The 25,582-nt window shown below is 38.3% G+C and overlaps 2 protein-coding genes and 1 long non-coding RNA gene across 7 annotated transcripts in view; 1 reads left to right on the top strand and 2 right to left on the bottom strand.

The window, feature by feature from the left end:
- The window catches only part of LOC142600978 (uncharacterized), a 38,178-nt gene extending 34,720 nt beyond the window's left edge, over positions 1–3,458 (bottom strand). The window contains exons 1-2 of one of the 2 annotated variants that reach the window (XR_012834511.1): positions 3,286–3,458; positions 563–703 (exon numbers count right to left, since the gene is read on the bottom strand). This is a non-coding gene — a long non-coding RNA (uncharacterized LOC142600978). The remainder of the gene's footprint in view (positions 1–562; positions 704–3,285) is intronic. The other variant, XR_012834510.1, reaches the window with a different exon arrangement.
- TUBE1 (tubulin epsilon 1) lies at positions 3,447–24,063 on the top strand. 4 transcript variants are annotated; one of them, XM_075747927.1, is made up of 13 exons: positions 3,447–3,682; positions 3,759–3,832; positions 4,980–5,032; positions 6,908–6,983; positions 7,551–7,666; positions 8,663–8,784; positions 10,076–10,263; positions 11,091–11,266; positions 11,999–12,139; positions 13,615–13,755; positions 14,641–14,815; positions 15,620–15,734; positions 24,036–24,063. In XM_075747927.1, the coding sequence occupies exons 1-13, from the start codon at positions 3,499–3,501 to the stop codon at positions 24,044–24,046; spliced, it is 1,572 nt and encodes a 523-aa protein (XP_075604042.1). In that variant the 5' UTR covers positions 3,447–3,498; the 3' UTR covers positions 24,047–24,063. The 4 variants fall into 4 exon arrangements, with proteins under 4 accessions (XP_075604042.1, XP_075604043.1, XP_075604040.1 ...); XM_075747928.1 differs by lacking the exon at positions 24,036–24,063 and adding an exon at positions 16,429–16,818; XM_075747925.1 differs by lacking the exon at positions 24,036–24,063 and having other exon boundaries at positions 3,449–3,682; positions 15,620–16,818.
- On the bottom strand, positions 17,235–22,032 carry CCN6 (cellular communication network factor 6). The gene is made up of 4 exons (XM_010312010.2): positions 21,535–22,032; positions 20,854–21,096; positions 18,141–18,334; positions 17,235–17,728 (listed from the first exon to the last, which is right to left on the bottom strand). Exons 1-4 carry the CDS (start codon positions 21,863–21,865, stop codon positions 17,447–17,449), a joined length of 1,050 nt encoding a protein of 349 aa, XP_010310312.2. The 5' UTR covers positions 21,866–22,032; the 3' UTR covers positions 17,235–17,446.
- Positions 24,064–25,582: the final 1,519 nt, after the last annotated feature.

Below are 25,582 nucleotides of genomic sequence, written 5' to 3'. Positions count from 1 at the left end.
TATCTTCCTCAATTTTCCTTTCTAGGCCTCAGAGATACAGGTTTTCCCTCTGCAGAACATGGTTTCCAAAGAAAAATACTATAAACCAGAGAATACCTGCAGACTCAGGAGAGAGCAGAGAATAATGCAAATTTCGTTGCCCCAAATATCCACATAGACCTTGAAATTACCATTCTATATGCACCAAAGAAGGTCTGTATGTGATGCATTATATTACACACACCTCCACATTCATTTCAAAGCTCCAAAGTACAAAACCCTTCATCTACAAAGATTTGGGAAAAACCTCTAAGTTCTGAGGTACGTTGTCAGACTGTACATTTGCATTTTCAATATGAATATAACCATCTCAATTCTGAAGAAAGCCTACAAGAAAATTGAGTACAGACCCTAAGGAGATTATAACTTTTCTCTGCCACCTTCAATGTTTTAATAAGCGTTGTTATAGCTATTATCTAAATCGGGGCTACAACTACACTGTTACTATATCATGGAATATTCTGAAATTTGACATTTGCATGGCTATATAAGAAAGAACCCAATTTCAAGTTTAAATACTCACCAAACTGCTTCAAAATACAGTATTTAAATAGGATCTCTGGCCCCTCTGTCTGTTATTTCTAAAGGTCTGTAGAGATCTCCCATAGTTAAAGGTTCTTATCAACCTTTCCTTCTCCTCAAGGATCAAGAGTAGATCAACAGCCTGAAAAGGAAAAAGGAAAGATGAAAGGATACAGATCTGACAGTAATTCCCCAAAAGCCACCCATTCTAACCATTCTAAGTTAATAAAACAAATAAACAACAACAAAAATAAAAAAAAATAAAACAACAAGCCTTCATATGTGAACTAAGCTCTGATATAAATCAAGGACTAGCATTAGTTCAAATTCCAGCGTACTCTCCCTACAGCAGCATGTGGCCTAAATAGTCAAATGACTGTCATTAAAAAGATGCTGAAAACATAGCACATATACGTAACTTCTGATGTACATTTGGCTCTTGTTATGGTTGGGGTTTAAGGGTTATTCACAGATTCACAGTGGTCCATGTCAACTCATTTCCTCTCAATAACACAGGAAGTTATTCCTACAATTCATGTTATTCAATTATTCATTATTCAATTCATGTTCCAAAGCTGTGGAACACTATTACTGTATAGCATCAGCAACAAAAAGTTACTGAGAAAATAAGGGTAAGAAACACATGTTAGCATAAGACTGTTGATTAAATGATTAACATAGACAAAAAGATTTCTGAGGGGACCTGACTAGATTCATGCATTTATACTATGGTAGATGAAGCAGAACTTCATCTACAACAAAACAGCAAGTCAGTGTGTGATTATTTCTTTCACATAGTTGAGTTGCCTGTTTCATTAAACCTCTGAGCATATGCATCAAGCCAAACTGGTTATTACGCATCCACTTCCTGCCCTTGGACCTCCTTTGGAAGCTTAAAAATATTCCCACATAAATATGAATCTCAATTGCATTTCTGATTCACAGTATTTCCCAGTAAGAATAATCACTTTACATTTGCCATCACGGACCTCTTAATAGCATATTGGAAGCCAAAGCACAGAGTTTCTTGCTGCAATCTCACGTTCAATGGAGCGAATCCCATTAAACTGAATCTTGAAGGGGCATAGAACACAAAAACTACAGCTAACCAAAACAAGTAAAAAGTGTAGCTAACTACCTAAGAAGCAAGCAAGCCAGATACAGTAATACTGAGATTTCTGTAGACTTTGAATTAAGCTTTAGAATCCTTACAAGCAATGTTGCACTGCTTTTAGCCTAAGTAAGGCCAAAAAGATATGTGAAGGGAAGACTTTAAGGACATGATAGTAGGCAAGAAGTATAGAAAGAGTTTCACATCTAGTAGCTAGAACAGACCACAGCCTACAGGTTTATACCAGTGCAGGTAACCACAGGGAACAAAATTACGCTATAGGTTACATCTATTCTGTCCAGAGAGAGATGAGAAATTACTACCTGCTTTCCTGATTAATATTCATGTAGTTTTACACTGGTGATTAGTTTATAAAAGAAGCGTTTGAGGCAGTATTACGCTATTGATGCTAAACTTTCCACCTGCCTGTAACACTGAAGCCATTGGTCCTTTGCAACTTCAAACACGAAGCTTGAATAAGCTTGGGCCACTCATTATTTTTTCTTAAGAACAAGATGATGGATTTCAGTAGATGGATTCCTCTCTTTCAAATAAGTTTTAAAAAATTATTCTTGATATGTATTTCTTATATACACTGCATTATTATATTGTATTGTACAATACTGTATTTGCTGCAATACATACTTAATCTTCCCAGAGAAGTTTTTTAAAATAATCATTTGGTAGAACTTTATTTTCCTAGGGATTTATAACTGATCTCTACAGGATCCTACATCACATCCAGGAGTCAGCACCATGGCATCTCCAGAGCAAGTAAAGGATTAAGATACACTGAACTTCAGATTTCTAGTAAGAATTTCATTTAGCAAATTTTTTTTGCACACCAGCACTAGAAATAATATATTTGGGAAAAGCATATTTTGTCAGATAGTTTTAGCTATAAAACCTAATGAACTGGGTTGCATGGAAGTACTTTTCTTCTCCCACAGGAAGCAGAAATGCCATCTGTGTCACAATACAGCTTTCTGCAAGCAACTGCTTTGCGTATCACACATTCTTTACATCATTTTGCAGCGCAGCTATGCTGTGGACCAGTCATACCATGCCGAGACAACAGCATCTGTACATTTCAAGTCTCTCACTTTTAGTCCCAACACGTACATAAAAGCACCTCCTAATTGCACTGTGGACTATTTGCTCAAGAAATATGAAGCTGAGCTTAAAGAATAACACAATTTGCAAGTCTTACAGGAAGGTACGTGATTACAGCATTTACACATGACCATTTTTTTCATGTAATTTTTAATTTGCATTTTCATATAAATTGGCACATTTCACACCATCACTCTGAATAATGTATTCAGGAAAATAAAACCTATTTTGTCACACATTTTTAGCCATAAAAGGTAATGAACAGTGGTTTATGGAAATATTTCTGTTATCCCATAGAAAGGCTTCATTTGAGGTCTTTGCACATCTCCTTCATTTGGGCTTTAGCAGAGACCCTGCAGCCCCTGACAGGTTCACCCTCAGCACTACACCGAGTTTCTGAGCACCTCACCACGTCCGCTCTTCCCGTACTGCAAAAGAGGCGACAGACACCTTACTACTCCCTCAGCTTCTCTCAGTGCACACTTACTCTCACACCACACCTTGAATCTAATAGAAGTAGTCGTGGCCATCAGGATCAACACCCAAACGCCGCTCTCTCGGACTGGCGGCCGCAGGAACCCGTGTGGGCACCAGGCGAGCGCACACACCCGCCACGCTGCACGCCAGGCACAGCCTCACACACACCCCTACGCCCCAATGGAATGTTCCACTCGCGACGGGTAGGCGGCGAGTGCCCACAGCTAAGCTAACGGATGGGACGTTCCACTTCAGGAGGAAGGTGGGGCCAAGGAGGCCGCGCCGTCGGAAAACCCCGCCCGCCGCAACGTCGCCCCTCTCCGCCGCGGCCGTTAAGGGGGCGTGGCTTCCGGGCGCCGAGTTCGAAAGAGAAGGCAGCCGCCGCCTGCCGCGCCATGACTCAATCGGTGGTGGTGCAGGGTAAGGGGCCGTGGTTCCCAGAGCCTCCTCCGCTGCCCCCCTCCCTGTGCCTGACCCGTGTCTCTCCCCTTTGCAGTGGGCCAGTGCGGGAACCAGGTGGGCTGCCGCTTCTGGGACCTGGCGCTGCGGGAGCACGCTGCCGTCAACAAGGTAACGGCGCCGTTTCCCTCCTCCCCTCACCGCCGGCCGTTGCTAGCCTGAGGGGGCTGGCGAGGCGGTTGGGGCGAGCTGCCTTCTACACTCCCCGTAGAGAGACCACGCTGGCCCTCGCTTCGTTCCATGTTCTCTACTGTGACTGCAAAGCACTGCATTTATTTGGTTAAACTAAGGCCACTTCAAATGTGAGCAAAACTATCCCCAAGTTTTTATGCCGTTTAACTAATCATCTTTAATTCAGATCAGCTTTCTCTAGCCTTTCCACCTTGGAAAGCTCAGGATGTCTCACTACAGGCAGACATTACGAGGTTTGAGGCAGTTAGTGAAGAGAGATGGTTGTTCAAGGCAGGTTCTTTGCCACTGGCAGTAAAGCAAAAAAGCAGCCCACCAAAGCCTACCTTTGTTTTCCGTGCTAGCATGTGCTGTGTAGTGACTTACTGTACAGTTGTGCTGACCAAAATAGCAGCATAAAGAGGGCATAGGGTTGTGCTGAGTACCCTGAGCAAAAATACACTCTTCTTGCCATAATTATAAAGATACTATTTTCTAGTAAACACTGTATGTTAATAGATAATGCTGAGCAGTCCTCAATGCCTTCCATTGAAGCAGCTGTAAAATGGCAATGGATGAAGTTCATAGATGGAGAGTCTCTTGGTTTTAGTGTTGTAGGTAACAGCGCTTTCCAAGTTCTACTTCATCAGGCCCGTAGGAGTATGGTAAGCAGTCTGTAAAATAATAATGTTAAAGTATTTAAACTTGCCAGGTCTCTAGCTTTATGGTGGGGTAAGTGATTTCCATGCCGCCCCTCAGCAGGGAGTTTAGGAATCACTAATACAGCGTGATGTGCTTGCTTTTCCACAGAACTTCATGGATATTGGTATCATGGGCGTAGAGGCCATAATGAACTCAGTGTTGTATCAGTAATGAACTGAGTCAGCCAAACAGCAGCTATTCAATTTAATAATTGCACTGGGATCTTCAGTAAAATCCTAAATCTTTAGAAATTAAGAAAGAGTAATTGTTTAATCTTGCACTGAAAGAGGTCCCTTCAGAGGTCCCTTCCAACTTAAATTATTCTATGAAAAAGCACTGAGAAATTCTGACATTACTCATTGTTGTATGTTGTGTTGTTTCCTTTTAGAAAGGAATTTATGATGAAGCATTGAGCAGTTTCTTTAGGAATGTAGATACAAGGTAAGTCTTATCAAGCAACTCATAAGTTTAACATAGTACATCAGCAATTCTAGTATCTTCTCTTAACCTAAGTTGCAGTTTTGTTTCAGGTCATATTTAGTTTGTGCTAGAAAAATATTTTGGTTTTTGTATTCTCAAAACATTCTGTTTACCCTTCCATTTTAACTATACTTACTTCAGTAGTTAAAAGTGTTGAAAATGTTTGGGTTTGTTTTCCTTTCCTTCTGTCCCGAAACTGGGCAGTCAGGATCTGATAGTTTTTGCCATTGCAAATCATGATCAGACTGCAAGCCCTCTGAATATCACCTTAGCAGCATTTCTTGAAGAGTGGCAAGAGGAATTATTTTATATAAAGTAGACAGAAAAGATCATGTCAGTTTTTAATCCCTTTTATCTGACTAGTTTGTTGCACAAAGGGTGGTAGCTATGATTTTTTTTTTCAATTCATACCTTAAGAGCATTCAGTCATCTGTCTGTCCAGTATCCTTGCAATTTGCAAGAATAAAACAGTTGTTCACTTGGATATTGCTGTTGCATTTTAATTAAAAAGCATTTGACCAGCCTCTGTTTCCTTCCATATGGCAAGGCTGCAGTACAGCATGCAGTTTTAACCAAAATGGCATTGAAATACTAATTGTTTTGTCTCAAACTTTTGAAAGAGCATACAAGTGCAATGAAGTTTATCATTGCCATTCCTGGTGGGCATTTCCTAGAATTTATTTTTTTTTTTAACCAAGAAAATTTGATTGTAAACAATGTCTATGTTTCTGTATGTACCAGATGAAACCACCAAATTAATAATTGACAGGTTGGCTACAATAGAAACATCTGATTTCTCTCTGTAAAGAGAAAAATCTTCACTCACTGAACACTGTAGAAATTTCAAGGAAGTAAGTACTGGAGGCTGCTGTGACCTGCTCAGCTAATGATAAGCATCTGGAAAGCTTCTTTGAGTGAGAGGGTGGAAAGAGGAATCTAGTGCAGCCCCATATTCTCTTCACCTCATTCCCGATGGGACTGAGCATGATCAGAACATTTGGTGCTGTAGCAAATTTCAGCTGATGTTTTTGGAATGTTATTGTGATTGAATATACAATAGTCTAAGAGATACTTTATATTTAGGCTTGACCAGCCTCCAAATTAGGTAAATAATTGAAGGGAAAATTAGGTCCATCTCCCAGTATCTATGCCTTTTTTCCATGTGTTGAATATAGTTTGACCAGACCAGATTATCTCATCCTTTGAGTGCAGAAGCACCAGCATTCATTGTGGAAAAAACATGATTGTACACAATGCATAGTTGGCTAGGTTGGCTCAGTACAACCAATCCTGGAAAAAATGGAAAATTAAGCTATGTCATCCCAGCTTGATTTCTGAACTGGTAAATCTCAATGGCAAAATAAGTCCAGTACACTGCTGTGCTACTGCAGCAGTGAAAAAAAAAAAAACCACACCCTGAGCAACAGTACAGTCCTCTACTACCCCCATTCAAAAGCTAATGGCGCTATTTGGTGCGCTGCATTCCATTACGTGATGCTGATATACCACATGCTGGATAAAAGATAATCTCTTCAAATTCTGGCAATGCTTGTAGAATTATCACAGAGCAGAGGCTGTATCTGAGAGTAAACTTTCGTTGCTTATCTCTTCAGCTTCTTGAAGTACTGCTTAGGATATTTCTGAATGAGATTGTGCCCTGTAATTGTATTACTCTAGGGAATTATGAGGGCTTTCTTAGCAGCATGTTCAGGGTGTTTCTGTTTGTTTACACTGTAACAGTCCTCTGAACATGCAAGATTAAAGATGGAATTTTATTCTAATATATTGTCTTATTTTCTATTATGATTCTGAGTGTGGATTTTTTTTCCCCCCCAGAAGCGGTGGTGATGGTCCCAATATTTACAAAGGAAAAATCTGCTCTTTAAAAGCACGAGTAAGGCAATTTATAAAAGTCATTCTTTTTACATTGCATATTTATGCCCAAATGTGTAGGAATTTTCATAAGGTCCTTATAATTGCATATGTTTTTAAATACTACTTTGAATAGTAAAATTTCTAATAGTAACTTTTATGGTTCAGTAGAATAATGCAGTTTGCTGCCAGTCTTGTTGAGTAAATTATAATTTTAAGAAAATGATTGCAGATATTGCCAGACAAGTTTTTATTTGATTTTTCTAAGGAGTGGGTTTCTTTGAACCACTTTAAATGATTAAGAAGCAAGAAAACTTGAAACATAAAAATGCTTTAATTTCTTTATTCCTAAGTATTGGGGTAAAAATATTATAAAATTTTAACAAAATTGCATTATCTGAAACGTTGTGCTATTGAACGACTTCTAGCAAATCAGCTAAGGTGAATCTAGTTGATCTCCTAGTTTAACAACTAAAAAAAAGTTTCTCTGGAGCACAGTGGGAACAGCATACCTTTTATATTGTAAACAATGTTATATTTCTTTGTGTGATTATTTCAAAGGGTGATTTGCTTATGGACTGAATTTTAATTCTTTTCTTTCTCAAAGGCACTGTTGATTGACATGGAGGAGGGTGTGGTAAATGAAATTCTGCAGGGACCATTGAGGGATGTATTTGATAGCAAGCAGCTTATCACAGATGTTTCTGGTTCAGGAAACAACTGGTGAGAACCTCTTCAGAAAGCATATCTTAGCAACTAATTAGATGGCATTTGAAAAGGGAAATGATAACAGTAGCTTTCTGGTTCGTTCTGCATCTGGGGAGCTGTAGCATATTACTAGTAAACTTTGGAGTCACTGTTGTGTGGAGGAGGGCTTTGAAAAGCCTTTTACAGGAGAATAATTCTGCTGATATATCATTTTGTCTATTTTTTCTTCCTCCTTTTTGATTTTCTTTTTCAAAAGAACATGTTTTTTATTTTTGTTTCTTTGGTATTCAGCTGCTCCCACTGCTCAGTCAAAGCCATAATCTAGTTTGAGACCATCCAGCTAGTGTGGAAATGAGATATATGAACAAATGCCCTTCTGATTTCTAAGCACACAGTGTCTGGCTTTGCATATAAACTACATTACCAAAAAGAGATATTCAGGAAAAGATTGATTAACATAATGAATTCCAAATTTTCACCGAGACCTTAATGTTCCTCTAATAATATTCAGTGCACTACAGACTGGAAAGCAGATAATTAGCAAATGTACCAAATGAGCACGCAATACAGGGAATAAAGCATCCTGTAACTTTGCCATCTAGCAGGTATTGAAAATGAGCTGTTTGGGGGTTTTTTTAGCACTAGGAGCAACTGACTCACATAGTACTCAAAGGAAGATCAGTACACATATTACACAGGGATATCCTTATTGTTAATGAGTGTATAACTTTGATTTCATAATTCTAATTTGATCATCCAATGTCGGAGTTTATTTCCTTATCAGTACAAAATAACAGTGCATACTCCAAAGCTGTGAACTTAGTGCTGCTTACATCCTCAAAATTAAAACCATATTGTGACTCCTACATATTCACATGAGGTAGTCACAGCTTAGCAACTCTCACAAGCTCTGGACTCAGAACTCTAAAATGTCAGTTAAGAGGAGTTGAAAAAAACCTGAAAGATTGATTGTTGGATTTTTATTTTTTAAAGTACTTTTCATATCCTCAGGGCTGTAGGTCATAAGCTATATGGCTATCAGTACCGGGAAAACATTGTGGAAAAGCTGAGGAAAACCGCAGAACATTGTGACTGTCTACAGTGTTTTTTTATAATTCATTCTATGGGAGGTGGTAAGTAATTTTTTTATGGTTAGTATGATTGGACCAGCCACGAATGAAAAAGGAAAACCTGGATCTTGAAAAGAAAATCAATGTAATAATCTACATCATTCAGAATGCAGAATAAAAAATTTAACACAGTCCAATTAAGTGGACCTGTAATTATCTATTATTTGTTCTGTTAGAGCACTGAGGAGCCCTAATCATGAACTAACGTAAGTGCTACTCAGAACAAAAATACAGCTAAAATTTTAAATATGAGGCAGTGAGTGGATCAAGACAGTTATCAAATACAAGGAAACGCTGAGGTATTACTGATCAGAAGGGACAGCAGCCTCGGAACACTGACGTCATTGGTGTAGTCAATTTATTTTTAATCGTGGGGAGTTTTCTGAAGGGCTTTGAAGGAGACTTCTAATGTTGCTTAACTTTATAAAAACTTTATTTTTCTGTTTTCCTTCCACATAATTCTCTTGAGTCCAGTCTAGCTACTTTGTTAATAAATCAGCAGAGAGAATCCCTTGCAGTGGCAATTTTGTCATTACTGTATTGCTACTAAGCCTTCCTCCTCCCTAAACATGGGGGAAGCATGTATTATAACTGGTTACAATGTGGAAAAAGACACAGAAAACAGCTCTAAACATGAAGCAAGATTTTTCTGTCAAGGGCCTTTTATGTGGCCATTTGCTTCATTTGAGATCCTGCAGATAGTGTTTCTGTTATTGCAGAAAATTACTGTCTTGTTCATAGATGAAATTTGCTGCTGCGGAGAACGTTAGCTGCCCAAGACAGAGAAACCACGGTTCAGCTCTCTGATTTGAGCTATGTGTTTAGTGCTAATAAGGAAAAAAGTGTGTCTGCTGGAGGAAAGGGATGGTTCTGTTTTGACTGGAGAATGAGAAAACTTTATAAAGAAATCCCACAAGGAAAGTAAATAATTGTTTGGGGCAGTTCAATGTTTTCACTTCATTTCAAAATTCAAATTAAAAATCTTAAAATAAATAAAAATACTAGGTCAGAAAAATGTTGGTTACATAATAGAACTCTGGTTTGCAGAATTTTTTTGAGATTGTATACTTCATCCTGTCTGGTATGCTATGGTAAATACTTTTATCACTTGATTATTTTCCTGTCTGGGGGAAAAAACTTACTGCCTTGATTTACATCTGAGTAGCCTCCACTGTCAGCCAAATGTTTCAGAAAATATTCAATAATATAATTGAAAAGTTGTTGGTTTCCTACAGACTTAAGATAACACGGGGAACCTTCTATCTTCTCTCATTCTGTCTTCATTCATAATTAGGGACAGGATCTGGTCTTGGAACTTTTGTACTAAATTTGCTTGAGGATGAATTCCCAGAAGTATATAGATTTGTTACTTCGGTTTATCCCTCTGGTGAAGATGATGTTATTACTTCTCCATATAACAGTGTTCTGGCTATGAAGGAGCTTAATGAACATGCAGACTGTGTGCTACCAATAGAGAATGAAGTAAGAAATAATATTCTATTTCTATCCATTTCTTTTTTTATTAGACTGCACATAGGAAGTGTTTTTTCTTTCTGTGTATTGATTTGACTACCAAGTCTTAAAAAAGCATAATTTCATTTTTTAAAGTAATAATTGAACTCCTAAGTCCCTTGCAGGCTTTTGAAATTAATATGGATATCACTAAAAAGTTGCTCTGCACCTTCAAAGTAGTCTAGAGTGATTTTTTTTCGTGTCTATTTCAAGATAAACAGTGAAAAACTTCTATTTGCTGAGGCTGAGAATCTTACATTCTTTTAGCAATCAATTTGTGCATGGTATTAGTAGAGTCCTGCAAGGGAAATGACTAACCACTCCAAATTCCAATAGACTTGACTTCACTGATTAGTGATAGGGGCATCGTAGGCATACCTGACCATGCAAGCCACTAGACTCATTTGAATCTAACTTTGATGACTCTCTTGTTGTTTGCTTATGAAAAAAGCAAGAGAAAGTTAAATATATTTAGAGAATATATTTTTGCTTTCACAGGAATTATGAAAATTTAAAATCTTAATTTTAGAAGATGGGGATTTTGAATAGTTGACTAAAATTCAAACTTCTGAGTCAAGCTGTGTACATGATTGTGACATGTAAGGACCAGACTTTTAGAAACACTTCAGTCAGTTGGAATTGGTTGGACTTACATGTATCAAAGGTATAATCTTTGAACAGACAGTTACCATGTCTTAGCTTTTTCTTTAAGATTAATTGAAATGAAAAATTGTGGTACCGAATTTGAAAGCTCTGTGCTCAAGACTTCTTATATGGTTTTTTTTTCTCTCTCAAAGTCTCTGTTTGAAATAGTTAATAAAATTCATCAGATGGTCAATTCTGGGAAGCTTGGGTCAACTGTGAAGCAAAACAGCATGATAACATCAAGTACAGGCAGTGCAAAAACTGCACAAGAGAAGCCATTTGATGCAATGAATAATATCGTAGCCAACTTGCTGCTGAACCTGACAAGGTGAAGTTACAGATTACTTCTCTGTAAAAGTAGTATTGCTGGAGGTGGTGTGTGCTGCAAATATGCAGGTCTGCATCAGCTCAAATAATATTGTTTTCAATTTGATACGAGTTTCCTCTTTTTAAGAATTAGTTACTAAATGTGAAAGTATTTGGAAGTATTCAGATTGCAGTGGTGTTGCTCTAGCCATGATAGTCTTAAAATTGAAGTAAGGAAAGATTTATAGGCAGAAGGATATTGTCTTCCATTAGTGGACCCCAGGGAGGTTTGCCTTTCTAGGCCAGTTGTATTATTTTAGAAATACTGTCAGATCATTGTTGCTCCTAAACTGTATTGCTGTGAGAAACTCCTGGTGAAATATATTTCTGGAGTATTGGCCTGCTTTTCTTTTAAACAGCTTATCAGGAATGCTAAGTTGCACGTATTTTATTATAGCCTGTTTATTAAAACTGGTAACCAGCAGCTATGTCCACATACTGAAAAATAGTGCTAAAGACTACAATTGGGAAACAAGTTCTCATTCTTGGTGATTTATTGTTCTATAATGAGAAGTGTAAGTAAATAAGCTGTAGCACGGTTACTGCCAAATGTGAAAGTTGAGTACTTAGAACATTACAGTTTCTTGAATGCCATTTTGTTTTATTGTACATACCAGTTGAAAAATATATTTAATTAATGTTTACATTATAAAATTAATTCACTTATTTTATAACAGTTTGTTAATTTTTTCAGCTCGGCTAGGTTTGAAGGTTCCCTTAACATGGATCTTAATGAAATCAGCATGAATCTGGTTCCATTTCCTCGACTTCATTACTTGGTTTCAAGCTTGACTCCTCTGTATACATTGGCTGATGTTAACGTACCTTCTAGAAGGTAAGAAAATATGGAAGCTTTACATTTGAAGCTTAATTTCTGATTCTTCATTAGAAAAAATCCATTCTGTAGCAAAACTAAGGGTAGAAGTTCTAAAAGTTTTAAGTCTGCCACATTTTCAAATTCATCCTGCTGATTTTAGGAACATCCTTTGTCCATTTTCTCCGTAATGGCTGAACCAATAAACTTGAAATGTATTTTTATTATCTCTGCTGGGAAATGTTTCTTTTGGAAAAGCTTACTACTTAGATAGAACCCACACCACAAGTTCTTTTGAGTAACAGTTTGCAGTTGACTCACAAAATACTGTAAAGACAAACAAGGAATTAAAATAGATTCCTTGGGAAGTAATGACATCTTCAGTCTAGAGATGCAATGAGCCTATTTAACAGCTTACTGTAAGAATAAGCTGACACTGTTCAAATTTTGTGAGATTATTTATCCCACTGACATGGCAGAAAAATAACCAGTTAAGATAGATTTTACTATCTTTTACTGGTTTTAGTGAATTAAGTTCAGTCAGCAAAAGGTCCAAATAGTGATAGAGGCAGCTACGGGTAAGTGATGGCAATATGCAAAGTGGAGAAGAGGGCAAGAGGACCCCTTTTCTGTGATAAGGAGTTGTGACAAACTGTAGTTTAAGGAAACAATACAGTGCTGAGGGGAAGGTAGCAGCCTGTGGGGAGGTGCTCAGTCCATCATGTTTCAGAATGAGGTGGGAATGGTAATATTTTTGTCTCCTGTAGTTATTTTTTTTAATAAGCAGATTGTGACAGAAATGATTAAAAAAAAGAAAGACGATAAATGGAGAGAGTTTGGAACAAATGGAAAGAATAGTTTAGATGTTATGGATCCATAGAAACCTCCTCAAGGCACCATCTTTGATATCCCACAGTACAGTTGAACTTGCTTAATAAGGTGGAGAGAAAGATTATGATCTGCAGTGTCATCTTTTAAAGCAGTCATACATGATAAAATTAGAATAAGTAGACAAACATGTATAGTCTGTCTTTTCCTAAATCATTAATCAAAAATAATACAGTTCTATGATTCATTGATCCTTTCAAATAATGAAGTGTAACAGGCAGATAATCGGCTCTGTGAGGGTCAGCAGCACTTTGCTATTCCTTGTTGGATCCTTGACAAGCAGTGTCCACTCAAACTGTCATATAACGAGAACCTCAAATAGTTAAATTCTTTTACATGTTTTTAGTACTTTAACCGTTGAGCTAAGATTATCATAGTAAAAGTCTGTTAGTCTGTCCACTTCTCTGACTTTAGACTCAACAGTGGCTTGTAACATGAGGGAGAATAGAGGGGAAAATGAATCTTTTTCCTGTTGTTCGTGGTCCCAGGTTAAATGTACCTTTATCTCCAGAACTTTATGAATTTTTAAACCCTGAAGGTGCGCATTCTGAAGAACTTCTGTAGCCCACTTTAGTAAGAATAGATAACTCTGTTTTCTTTTCACCTAGGTTGGATCAGATGTTTTCAGCTGCTTTTAGTAGAGATCATCAACTAATTCAAGCAGATCCAAAGCATAACCTCTACCTTGCCTGTGCACTTCTCGTTCGAGGAAACGTGCAGCTTTCAGACCTTCGCAGAAATATTGAAAGGTTTGTAATACCACACGAAGTAGTCATGAGATTTGTTATTGAAACTGTTGTCAGTTGTCCAGAGGACTCTTAATTATCATTTGAAGAATTTCAATACCAAATCAGTTTACTCAGAAATATTTCTCTTAATTTCAGAAGAGAAGAAAATGTAATTAATTTATGTAATGAGTTAGAATAAGTCACAGCATTCTTGAATTTCCAAATAAAGGAAGCTGACTAGATGTCCCTGTGCTGCTCCTCTCTTTCTCAAAAATGCAAAAGAAAGCAAAGCCTAACCTTCCAGAGGTCTTCTGCCAGTAAAGGATGTTGGACGAATAAGTTCTGTAGTAGAAATTTGTTTTTACTGAGCAGAAGGCCTCTCTCTTTCATGGTTACTTTCATGTAGATAAGGAATCATCCTTTCTTTAACATCTCTGTATTGTTAGTACTGTGTTTCTACCTTTTACACTACTGATCTACATAGTTATAACAGGAAAGGCAGGCAAGCTTTGCATACAGGGTGCATGGGGAAAACTTCTGAGAATCTAAAGCATTTTACTTATTTCTAAACTGCAGGTAGACTGATTCTTCCCACAGAGCATTAATCTGCCCCTCTCCTAAATCTCAGAGTGCTTGCAGTCCCTTTTATAGAGATAGGTGCTCGTAACTTTACTTTTCAAACCCTGATATATTAAATTAACAAAATAAAATTGTTCTTTGCAATTTAAATTTAAAATAGACACAGTGTTTTAGTCTGAAGTCTAAAATGTCTTATTCAAAATGATAGTTATAAGTGGCTTGCTTAGTTCTGAAAGGTTAATTGTTAACATTTTCAGACTGTTAGCAATGGAAACTTAAGCTTTGTGTTCTTTACATTCCTTAGGTAACTAAATTTTTGTATCACAGGTTGAAGCCTTCCCTGCACTTTGTCTCCTGGAATCAAGAGGGCTGGAAAACTGGTTTATGTTCAGTACCTCCTGTGGGCCACTCCCATTCCCTTCTGGCTTTAGCAAACAACACCTGTGTAAAACCAACTTTCATTGAACTCAAAGACAGATTTATGAAGCTCTACAAGAAAAAGGTACAACTCTTACCTTTATATCATCTATCGCCACTAATCATTAGCATCTTGCATTATTGGGAAGCAAATATTGGTATCACAAAGGGACTGCTTAAAAGTAACAGCCCAAGATTTTTATTTGTGTTAACCTATGAAGGAATCATTCCAACAGCTACCACTTAAAAAGTGTAAATCCCATATTAATCAGTACCTACCAAGCAATATACTTCCTTTCTTCAGCAGTGAGGCAGTATCTGACAGATCTGCCTACCAGTTTGTGGTGAGTTGACCTTGGCTGGCTGGCTGCCAGGTGCCCACCAAACTGTTCTCTCATTTCCCTTCCTCAGCAGGACAAGGGGAGAAAGTACGATGGAAAGCTCATGGGTCAAGATAAGGACAGGGAGATCACTCAGCAGTTACTGCCTTGAGCAAAACAGAATTGACTTGGGGAACATTAGTTGATTGCCAATTAATAACAGAATAGGATAGCAAGAAATGAAAACAAATCTGAAAACACCTTCACCACATCCCACCTTCTTCCCAGGCTCAGTTTCACTCCTCTTTCTTCACTGATTTTGGTGTCTGCAGTGCTGTGTCTCTATGAAAAGGTGAATGTGTAAGAAATCAGTAGTATCAACCGTGATTCCATAGGGGATCGTTACTAAAGTTACCAAGTATTTAAACAAGAGATTTCATTATATAAGTCTTTACTATCTACAATGCTTGCACTCCCCTCTTCAGTGCAGGCTAAATGGTACTCATTGAGCCAAAGGAATTAGGTGCCAAGAAAAAGGATAATGCTGCCTTTTTTTTTTATTCTCATAGGCACACCTTCACCATTATCTGCATATAGATGGGATGGAGCAAAGCTGTTTTTCTGAAGCCATATCATCTTTGTCTGACCTAATAGAAGAGTACAATGAACTGGATGCCACAAAAGGTGGGCCTAGAACAGATCCCTCAAGACTGAAGATAGCTGTTTAAAGGAAGAACTGATGTTATTTTTTTAAAAAAATTCCCCCAAGCATCCAACCATGTCAGTTGGCCAGAATGAATTGCAGCATGCCTAGCTATTGTAATTCCACTGGGACAACGGCTTCCTCAGTTCTGAGAGGTGTCATATTAAGTGGCAAGCCCAGCCTGTAAGAAAGATTTGAAGGCACCTAATTATGGCAGATATCAGTAAGAGCAGTCTTCCAAAGTGTAGAGTAAATTGACATACCATATGCTGTAATGAGGAGAGGTTGTAGCAGCCAAAAATGTAGTTCTTTTCTCAGGCTTTCAGCTTACAGTAAACTAAAGACAGGCCTGCCTTCAAAGAAGGATCACCGTTGCTAGATTTCTTTTTTAACAAGCAACTATGAGGAGAAGAAAAGCCTGCATAGTCTTTTCAAAGATGAAAGCAGGTCTCTCATGAAACTGGTTTCTTAAACTTTGCAGGATAGTAGCCATTTCAGTATGCTCTAAGCTATGTTCATAGCTTTAACATTTTTGCTTCCATATTGTACTTAGCTGTATTAGAGCATTCTGAGTTGATATCAAAATTGGCAATATCAGAAAATTCAAGAAAATAAATTTTGTTTCAAGTATTCTACTTGGAGTATTGATTAACATATTCATGATTCAGATTCCAGAATGCTGAATTGCACTTGATAATGAGATAATACAATGTACCTCTGAGCGAAACATGCACTTATAATGAAGTTATAATGACTGTTTGGAGAACAAACTTTATATGCTTAAAAGAATGCGAGTAAAATGGATGTTTTAATATTTATAATTACCGAAGTAGATTTTTATATTACAGTAAGAACTTTTACAAAATAGAATGTACAGTAATTTCCAGTTGCTTGCCAGCCTTGTCTTAGACCAGCAAGACTAGTGAACTGTTACAAATCAGAATGGATCGATGCAATGATTTCTTAAAGCTTGAAGTCCTTCTAGCAGAGTTGGAGTGGGTGTATAAGTGAGCACAATTTTCAATGCGTAAGTCCAGAAGTATTCAATAAAGCATTGTGATAACATTTGTTGAGAGCATTTTTTAAGAAAACATTCTAAAAATAGTCATTTCCTTGAAATTTTGCATCTGTTGTCTGCAGGTGCCCCTTATTTGTTCCTTTACAAGTGCAGTGTTATATTCACAACACTAGAGAAAGACTACCTGCTGCAAAAAGCAATCTGAGCTTAAAATTGACTTCCATATGAAACAGCATTGATGTGTTTTACTATTGCAGATACATAGTAGAAAATCTTAATCTGAGAATCAAGAATGATAGATGGACTATTACAGGGTAATTTTTTTTCTAATAGGTTAGAGCATCTATGAATTTACATTTATTTGTCTTTGCGGACATCAACTTGTTAGTGAGGTATGAAGCTGTCTTGCTGTGCCTTTTTTAATTACCAAAAGTTCCTGTTTTGACAATAGTAGTGTTATATTCTTGAGAAGGATGTATATATCTCCACATATAAAAAACAATTAGGCTTAAAAAGATGCACTCTTACTTGCATTTCCCAGGTGCTCTTTAAAAAATGAATATTCACCTACGTAGTTTCACTAGAAACATTGCTGTGGCAGGGGCTTACACTAACTCTTCAAGGACTGAATGTGCGGTTGTGCTCACAGGATGTTACAGTCAATGGTGTAACTCATCATACAACTTTGAGTTCAGAAAATATATCTCCTGGAGCACTGCAAATCCTCTGACATACGCACGATGTTATCCACATCATCTTCCATGTAAAGAAGCCTTCATTGGGACACTCAAACTGTACAGTGATCATTTTGGATTTATTAGGTATGCAGCACCTCTTGTCCAAGCACACCCCGCAGAAAGTTAGTTTGTAGCTCTGAGTAGTTGAGCACCCAGAAAAAACTAGTTTCTCTGCTGTAGGAAGCTGGAATGTCGGTTGACATGTTTTTCCTTTCGGAATCTTTAATATAAAACCAAAGAAAAGCCTGAGTTTTTACACATTAAAAACAGAACATGTAAGAAAAAATTGCAACATTTACATGGAAATATCTTGAAAATTACTCCTTCTGAAAGTTGTCTTATTTTTCTTTTATCAGTCAAGAAATAGAGAATATTTTCTGAGTGACTGAGCACCAGGACAGTACTAGCAGCACATATATTTCAGAACATTACATCGTTTTGTTGGAAATTACACATCTGTAGTTTCCTATTGAAATGCAAAGACTGAAAGTAGAAAACAGAGAGGTTATTTTTTAAAACCCTTAAAAAAAGGAAGAAGTCATTCTATGTTGGTAGGTGCTAATACGTCCATTTTTCCATTACTGCCAAGATTTTAATTTTATATTAGGAAGTCATTTTATATTAGAAAATACCTTTATTGTCTTCAGTATATTGGTCAGGCAAGGCTGGATGAAGCATAATCTCTTTTCTTTTTTCATTTCACATTTTCTGTTTTCATTGGTGACTCTGCTGGATATGCCTATGCCACAGGTCCTGGAACAGTGGGTCCAGGGAGTTGCCTGTACTAGGCAATTTTTCTTCAAAACTAGCGGTAAGCTTCTGTAAGCTAAGACAGCAAAATCTTATTTATGCAGCAGAACAGCCCCAACAGGATTAATTGAAAATAAAAGGATAAGCATTTGATTTCTGTGCATCAAGGTGCTTTTGTAGGTAAATCTAAAAATGAGGCATAAACAAAGTTATACAAAAGGCTGAGCCGTTGTTAAACTTTACTGACACTGGATTCTCAGATCCTAGCAAGGACTATGGAGTTGCATGTGTTGTATGACCCTCCAGTTTGATGTGATGGAAATGTTTTGTGGAGAGAGTGATTTGTGAAATTTTTATGAAATGTCCAGAATGGAAGAGACATTGAAAATTATTTAAGGCCAAGCATAGCCTGAAAAAGAGTGCTGATAACATTAATGTTGGTTTCTTTGTAGATACTGTGAAGGCTTTAGGGTTTGTGTTGAGGAATAAAATTCTCCAGTCACTTCTAGGTATCACCAAAAAGCCTATTTCTGATGGATTAGGGCTGGATTAGGTAGAGTACGCTTTAAAAAAAAAAAAAAAAAAAGAAACAATTGCAGTGCAAAAGTTCATGGTGAAACTCTGAGGGGGAAAAAAACCTGGCTATGTGGAATCTGTGCATTCAGGTAAGAGCATGGGCAGAATTACAAGGATACCTGGAAAGTAGACAGCAATTTAAAGATCTCATTGCAGCAAGCAGATTAAAAGTCTGTCACAGATCTGCAACAAATAAAGGGAAGTTAAAAGGTCATTTATACTTTGTACATTTTTTTTAAAGTATGACCTAGGTACATCCCTATGTATTTGAATTCAGTAAATCAAATTGACAAGCCAAAAAAATAAACCAAGAGCAGTGAAGTGAAACTTAGCACTTGTTATCCCCACTAACAGAAAAAAGATTTTTCAAAATAGATATTGGCCCATTGAGCCATTCATGGAATTCATGTGCAAGTTGATGTGATGCTTCTGCTGCGCTGGGAAAGGGAAGAGGGAAAACCTCACTTTGAAACAAGAATTTCAAGGTGCATTTCTTCACAGGGTGTTTATCACCTGAAGAATAGCATCCTTCAGCATGTATGGCCACCGCAGGGACACACTGTTGGGTCCCTGAACCAGGCCAAATAGGAAGTGCACTTTGCAAGCTGGATATCTTTTCTCAAGGTTATGTTGCACAGTTGATTCAAAGTGCTGCATGAACGCTGTGCGGTGCAGTGTCGCAGTCAGTTACTGAAGGCTGGATTTCAGCTTTTGGATCTGCTAAAGGGCTACAAGGTAAATGGCTTAGTGTTCTTCTCCAGGTACCTGAAGTAGAGCTTCCCTCAAACCCAATTAACGTATTTCATGGGGTGAAATGGTTTGGCTGCTGCTGTTTTCAATGTGCTATGTTCTCTCTTTGAGCAGATCAGCAATGTTCTCTAGAAATGAAGTCAGTTGCCTGTTTATACGCAGCATTAAGTATATTTCTGCAAAAAGGCTTTAATACTAGTTACAGCTATTGTGTCATAATTTTGAAGTAAAGATGAGCTTCTTGTTTTATTTTTGCTAACTTGCATAACCACCGCTGATTTGTTAGAAGTTGTCCAAACTGAACTTCAGATTTTGTAAGCAGGTCTGTTTAAATACAGATTGCCTTACATGTGTCTGCCTATTTACTCAGCAGTCTTTTATGAAGGTTTTCTGATAAGCTTTGCAATCTTTTTATTTTATTGATCCGTGATGATGACTCAGACCATATCAGACCCCACAATTCAAGCTGCCACCAAATAAATGACCCAGCTTTCATTAGGTGGTACCCCCATTAGTTGTAACAAAGATGAGTTTCACCATGGAAGCTTGCACAGGGAAGGAGACAGCACAAGTGCAGGCAGCTGTGGCCAGGGAAGGGCCAGGACAGCTGCTTCTGGCAATGGCCTTTCCTTAAAGTGAAAGAGAAACTACACTGTTAGCAGCAGAGCAAGGATGAAGTCAAAGGGAATACCAGCTGACCCTGGCAGAACTGTGTGGGTAAGCTTGTGTATGCTTTTGATCAGGCTGAATAGAGAAGAAATTGGGGGAGCATTGTCCTTGCAGTGACCTGAAATTTCAGGAATTCAAGGAAAGCCACCAAGGCAATTTGTATCACTTTCTGCTGTCTATTGAAAGAAGAGGCCTGCAAAGTGTTAATGTATGTGAAAACCAAGACTCCGTACTACCACAATGTAGGAGAAAGTGAGACAGCTCCCAGGCTGCGAAGTGGCTGTCCCCAGCAGCCCTAATTGACCTGATCTGATGAGTAGTAACCCTCTGCAGAAAGATGGGTTGAAGGTAGCTTTGGCCAATTCCCTGGTGACAGAAGCCAAAAGGCTTTTTTTGCTTTTCATATTCATCAAGTTTAGAGAAAAGAGTCTGTGACCTAAGAGTAAGAGGGGTAATTGGGACAGACCGGTCACCCTGGCAATGGTCCTCAACAAGAACTGAGAAATTGCCAGTGTGCTGCCTGTCTGGCTGCTGGAGCCAGGGACACTAAACGCAGCGAAGCTCATGTACAGAAAAGTTTACCAGTGTAGCCAGACACACCTGACATCAGTCTGTAGCTTGTCGATTGAAGCTGCTTGTGCTGTCCTGGGCCACAGATGGATTGTCCGGGCTTCTTTCTGCCTGTGACCCTGGTGCAGGGACTCGCTGCTAATCTTGGTGCAAATACAGGTGTACATCCAATTGCACCACCGATGCACAGGCACTTATAAAGTGGGTTAGGTTGGAAGGTCTGCCCATTAAGATAATAAACTCCATTGAGCTCACATCCTACAGCTACCAGATCTGCAAATGGTAAACAACAGTTAGTAGTAGCACAGGAGGAGGAGCACGTGGTTCCTGCTTACAGAGTGCTAAAATGCAATCAGCCTTTACTGTACCCATAGCTTCTAGTTCTTCCCAGCCCAAGCACATTTTTTTATTTATGCCCGGTAATAACTACAGCCACCTAACTCTAAATCAGTCATCAACATGTCTGCAAGTAACAGGTAAAACAATGAACTGGTTTCGCTAGTGCATATACAGGTAAGTTTAAAGACAGTCCCAGACAGTCCCAGCCCTGCTCTCAGATTCTCTGACTGAGCAGTCGGAGGATTAAACTAGGATAAATTGCCTTGTGCAGAGCTGTGCAGCACCAGCAAGAAGAACTTGCCTCCAAAACCATTCACCTGCTTGGTCCCACCCTCCTGGATTTCAAGAAGGGAACATGGAAGAACAACTTACATGCACACACGCCTGTTTCATACCTAGGCTCGTCTTCCGAGTAGTCACAGTAGAGGCCTTTGTGGGGATCGCAGATGTCTGCTTCATTGCAGGCCTCTCCTGACTGCTTGGCGCAGACCTTACAGCAGCCGCAACCGTCCTTCACCAAGCTTACCCCGGGGGTGCAGGTTGGCACAGGTGGGCATCTGCATGGCCAGTGACAAACCTCCTCACGCTGGTGGACTTCACTGGTTCCTGGAGGTTTTTCTCTGGCCTTCGCTGGTGAGCTGTGGAAAAACTTACGGTGGGATATTTTGAGAGCCGAATGCATTATGCGCAGCTGGGATAGCATAAAATGAAGTTGGGATGGAAAAAACCCTGTGAAGTTGTATGAAGGCACTTAACGTTTCTCATCTCACAGGATCCAAAAAGTGAGAGACTGTGAGGTTTAAGTAGGAGACGGGACCAATTTCATCAGTCACTAATGTGCACTGAGATGTCATTCCACCAGTGAGCCTGGCCTACTGCTTGCATGAAACACAACTTATTGGTCTTTCCTTTGCCTTCAATAGAGCAAAACCTGCAGTAGAGCTAAAGTAGGAAAAAAAGTGTTTTAAAGTAGACAGTGGATTTATTTTAAATATTCCTTCCCACAAATCTCCTATCAAATGAATTAGTTTTTGATTCCTCCCACTGTTTGATGGCCAACCACTACCCTGTGTGCCACTTTGATGGCAAAAGCCTTTTACAGTAGTAAATCTCTTTTGGAGCAAAAGTAACACTCAAAATTTGAGTAGCTGTTTGGGAAGGAGCATTATAGTATTTACAAATTCTTGTGTGCGAAACTCAGAAATTGATTCCTAATAAGGGAAGCTAGTAGTTGCGCTGAACTTAATAGGTAATTTTCTAAGAGCGTATCTGTTTGCGTAAGTGTTTGTTGAATCCAGGGCTTATAGGGCAAAGATGTATCTCTGAAAGAGATTTGTGTCAGCAGTAGGAAGTCAAGATCTAGCCAGAATTTACTGTTTTCTACATTCTGCCTCAGAATTCATGTCTGTCTGTCTGTTTGGGTTTTTTTTCTTCTTTTAAGTAAAGGAAGTCCTAAGTAATACTTTGTTTTTCTGAAGCATGGAGGAAGATTGAGTCAGCACAGTGTGAAAGATCTGTTTGAGATAGCTATATTCTATCTGCTTTTTTTGAAGAACTGCATCTAAAATGTAACAGTTTAGATCTTGGCATTAAATCTTTTCATGCTGCTGATTTCAGCAGAAATGCAGATCGTGATATAGTTATTCATCGCGGATGACTGGATCCATAGTTAAGTGGGGGCACACACAGCGCTTGGCCAGTAGTATGCTGTGAGGCTTGGGAGCCGCTCTCATCGAGCAGCTCTGGCTGCCCAAAGAGCAAGAGGGAAAGACAAGACCCAGCCCCTCATCAGGTGCTGGTATCACCGTCTAGTTTGCAAAAAAAAAAAAAGAAAAAAAAAACCCAAAACACCCTAACAGTATATATAGCCTATATTTTTTCTGGGTACATGAAGCCCCACCTATCAGTTTCTCCCTGTTCCTCCAAACTGCAGGGCTCAACTGATGTGGAAACCACCTCTGGCAGAGGCGCTGAGGGAAAGCTGGGGAAGGGGTCATTCTGCTGGGTTTCCTTTCAGTTCAACTTTTAAACTGAAAGTATCTGCAGAATTCAGCATTTCATATGTCATATCCCATGAAAGCTCTCACAGCATAATTTAGCTGGCCTAATTGCATGCAGCAGTAAATGACCTTTTAAAAGGCTTTTTTCTACCACTAATTTCCATTTTTCATGGTCATTTACAACTATATTTATGATATCTTAATCTCCAGCTACTAATGAAGCTCCAAAGTAGTAGCTTTCAAGTTCCTTTGGCTGAATGCTTTTTAAGATACATATTAATTCCCAGAAGCAATTGATTTAATAAATGAATATTAAACAATGCCGTGTGGTATTCCATGTAGCACACAGAAGATAGTTTCCTAAACATGTTATTTTGTTAATCATTTGCTGATAAAGGATTTCTTCTAATCCTTTTTACCTAAATGCAGTAATAATATAGAAACAATTAACTTAAGTCTACTTAATTTTTTAGGCAGCTAAGCCTTTCCTATAAACCATACTGTTAATTTGATGAACGTGTGCATTGGACTGTAAAGCTTCTTAAAGGCTTGTTCTGGAAACAAGACACGCAGGTGATCTTATACATTCAGCAGTGTTCAAGACTGTATGGTTTCTTTAGGAACCTCACTTTCTTGCTGCTTTGTTTTTTTCTTTTTGAGCAGAGTATTATTATTAGGAATTTGGCCACGTGCCGCCTATATGAGGTTATGTGGCTTAAATTAGATATCGCATTTCAAAATGGGTATGTGTAGCAGGAAATAATCTGTGTGCTTCAACCAGTATGTTTAATTTGTATTACAAATTAAAACGTGCTTTAAAGCTACAGAATTCTACCTATGCAAGTGATTTTTCTCCCCTTTTTTGAGGGAAAGATGTCAACTGAAATGCATGAGACTACAAAATTTCCCAGTAAGAAGAACACGATCAGGCAAGTATCTGACAGTTTTAACTGTGGAATTACTAAGAAGCTTGGTCTACGTGAAAAATCTTTAAAAAATCTATTAAGTTACAGTGAAAATTTAAAGTTTGCTTGTAAAGTTTACAGGCCAAATATTTTTCTAATTCTTGCTTCCTAAAGTTTCTATACAAAAGCTATCCCCATCACACAAGCCCACTGCGTACTTTTCCTGATCCTATGGGCAGATCAGAAAATGAGACCATTGTGCAGGAACCCTTCATGTATTGTCATTTGTTTTCTTATGTTTTAAAGATCAAACCAGGCCCGTATGACATAAATAAGCAAGTAGCGATAGTAGGTAATGTATTATTGCTAATATTCGGTTATCTGAGTCTGGCTCTAAATATGCAGAAAGTTAGCAGAGGGAGACAGTCATCTGAAAATTCTCCATTCGACATTCATCTTGATCGTAAAGGAAAAATACACTGTGTACACATACAGCAGATTTTCAAAATTAAGCAAATAAAGAATGAAATTTGCCTTTGACACAAATACCTTCAGCAAAAGCTGTCACTTAAAATTTTCTCATTAGAGACAAAGCATAACACAGCCCAGGTACCTTTCTCATTTGTAAAACTAGCCTGAAGTCAGATCACTGTATATATACATATATGTGTATATATATATGGAATATGAGCATGGACAAGATGTTTACTTTCTCACTGCATCAGATAACCATTTGTGCTTTTTTTTTTAAAAAAAAAAAAAAAGCAAGGTCACTGACAATTTAGTCTTCCCTAACACTTTTCCACCGAATAGTATTCATGTACAGATTAGAGAGAAAAAAAATGCCAAAATCAAGACTGATGCAGTAAATAAGCTGCAAATGAAATTTACTCAGGAGTAGGGAATGGCTCCTTATTCTCTATGAGGAATTTGCTTCTCTAAAATTTATTTTGTCATTAAGCAAATAAAAACTTTAAACTGGGACAGGGTGAGGAAAGGAGAAATCTTTTTCTTCTTTTTTAATGAACTTACCTGTTGCGTACAAGGGATGATGAAGATGGTGGGGAAAAGGAGCCACCGCATGTTCCTGCACATTCAGAAGTGAAACTGGGAGATAGGGAACAGGCTGAGCTGTGTCAGAGGAAGCACTGAACACAAAGCTCTCCTCTGTCTCCCTTGCCAACCCTACTTTCCCCAGCACATGCACGAACACATACACGCATTCACACTTGAAATTCTCCACTTCACACAGAACCAGCTTCACACTGAAATTTCCAACTGATCTTCTTTTCTCTGCCCAGCGCTAGAATACAGATTTTCACACCCTGCTTGAGCCCATCCAGCTGCTTCAGCAGATTCTGCCTGACTTAATTGAGGTCGGGTGGGGTGACATCTGATTCTTAAAATCTTGCTGCTGGAAATGTTATTTTTAACTTGTCTTTAAGTCCATATTACAGGAATTTCTGAAATCTGAAGAGCAGAGCCCCAAATATCTGTATTTTTTGAGACAGAGGA

Source organism: Balearica regulorum, chromosome 3, assembly GCF_011004875.1.
Source record: "Balearica regulorum gibbericeps isolate bBalReg1 chromosome 3, bBalReg1.pri, whole genome shotgun sequence".
Taxonomy (NCBI): Eukaryota; Metazoa; Chordata; class Aves; order Gruiformes; family Gruidae; genus Balearica; species Balearica regulorum.
Note: the sequence above shows the minus strand (reverse complement) of the source record. Positions and strands in the feature narration are given on the sequence as shown.

What these genes read in the sequence shown, in the direction of transcription:
- TUBE1 (XM_075747925.1), top strand. Translation starts at nt 3,499, where the DNA reads ATGGGACGTTCCACTTCAGGAGGAAGGTGGGGCCAAGGAGGCCGCGCC. An exon ending in AGCACGCTGCCGTCAACAAG is followed by an intron (nt 3,833 to 4,979) that starts GTAACGGCGCCG and finishes GTTTCCTTTTAG; the next exon opens with AAAGGAATTTATGATGAAGC. An exon ending in CTTCGCAGAAATATTGAAAG is followed by an intron (nt 13,756 to 14,640) that starts GTTTGTAATACC and finishes TTTGTATCACAG; the next exon opens with GTTGAAGCCTTCCCTGCACT.
- CCN6 (XM_010312010.2), bottom strand. Translation starts at nt 21,865, where the DNA reads ATGCTATCCCAGCTGCGCATAATGCATTCGGCTCTCAAAATATCCCAC. An exon ending in TGAAACAGGCGTGTGTGCAT is followed by an intron (nt 21,097 to 21,534) that starts GTAAGTTGTTCT and finishes TACCATTTGCAG; the next exon opens with ATCTGGTAGCTGTAGGATGT. An exon ending in ATATACTGAAGACAATAAAG is followed by an intron (nt 17,729 to 18,140) that starts GTATTTTCTAAT and finishes TTTATATTAAAG; the next exon opens with ATTCCGAAAGGAAAAACATG.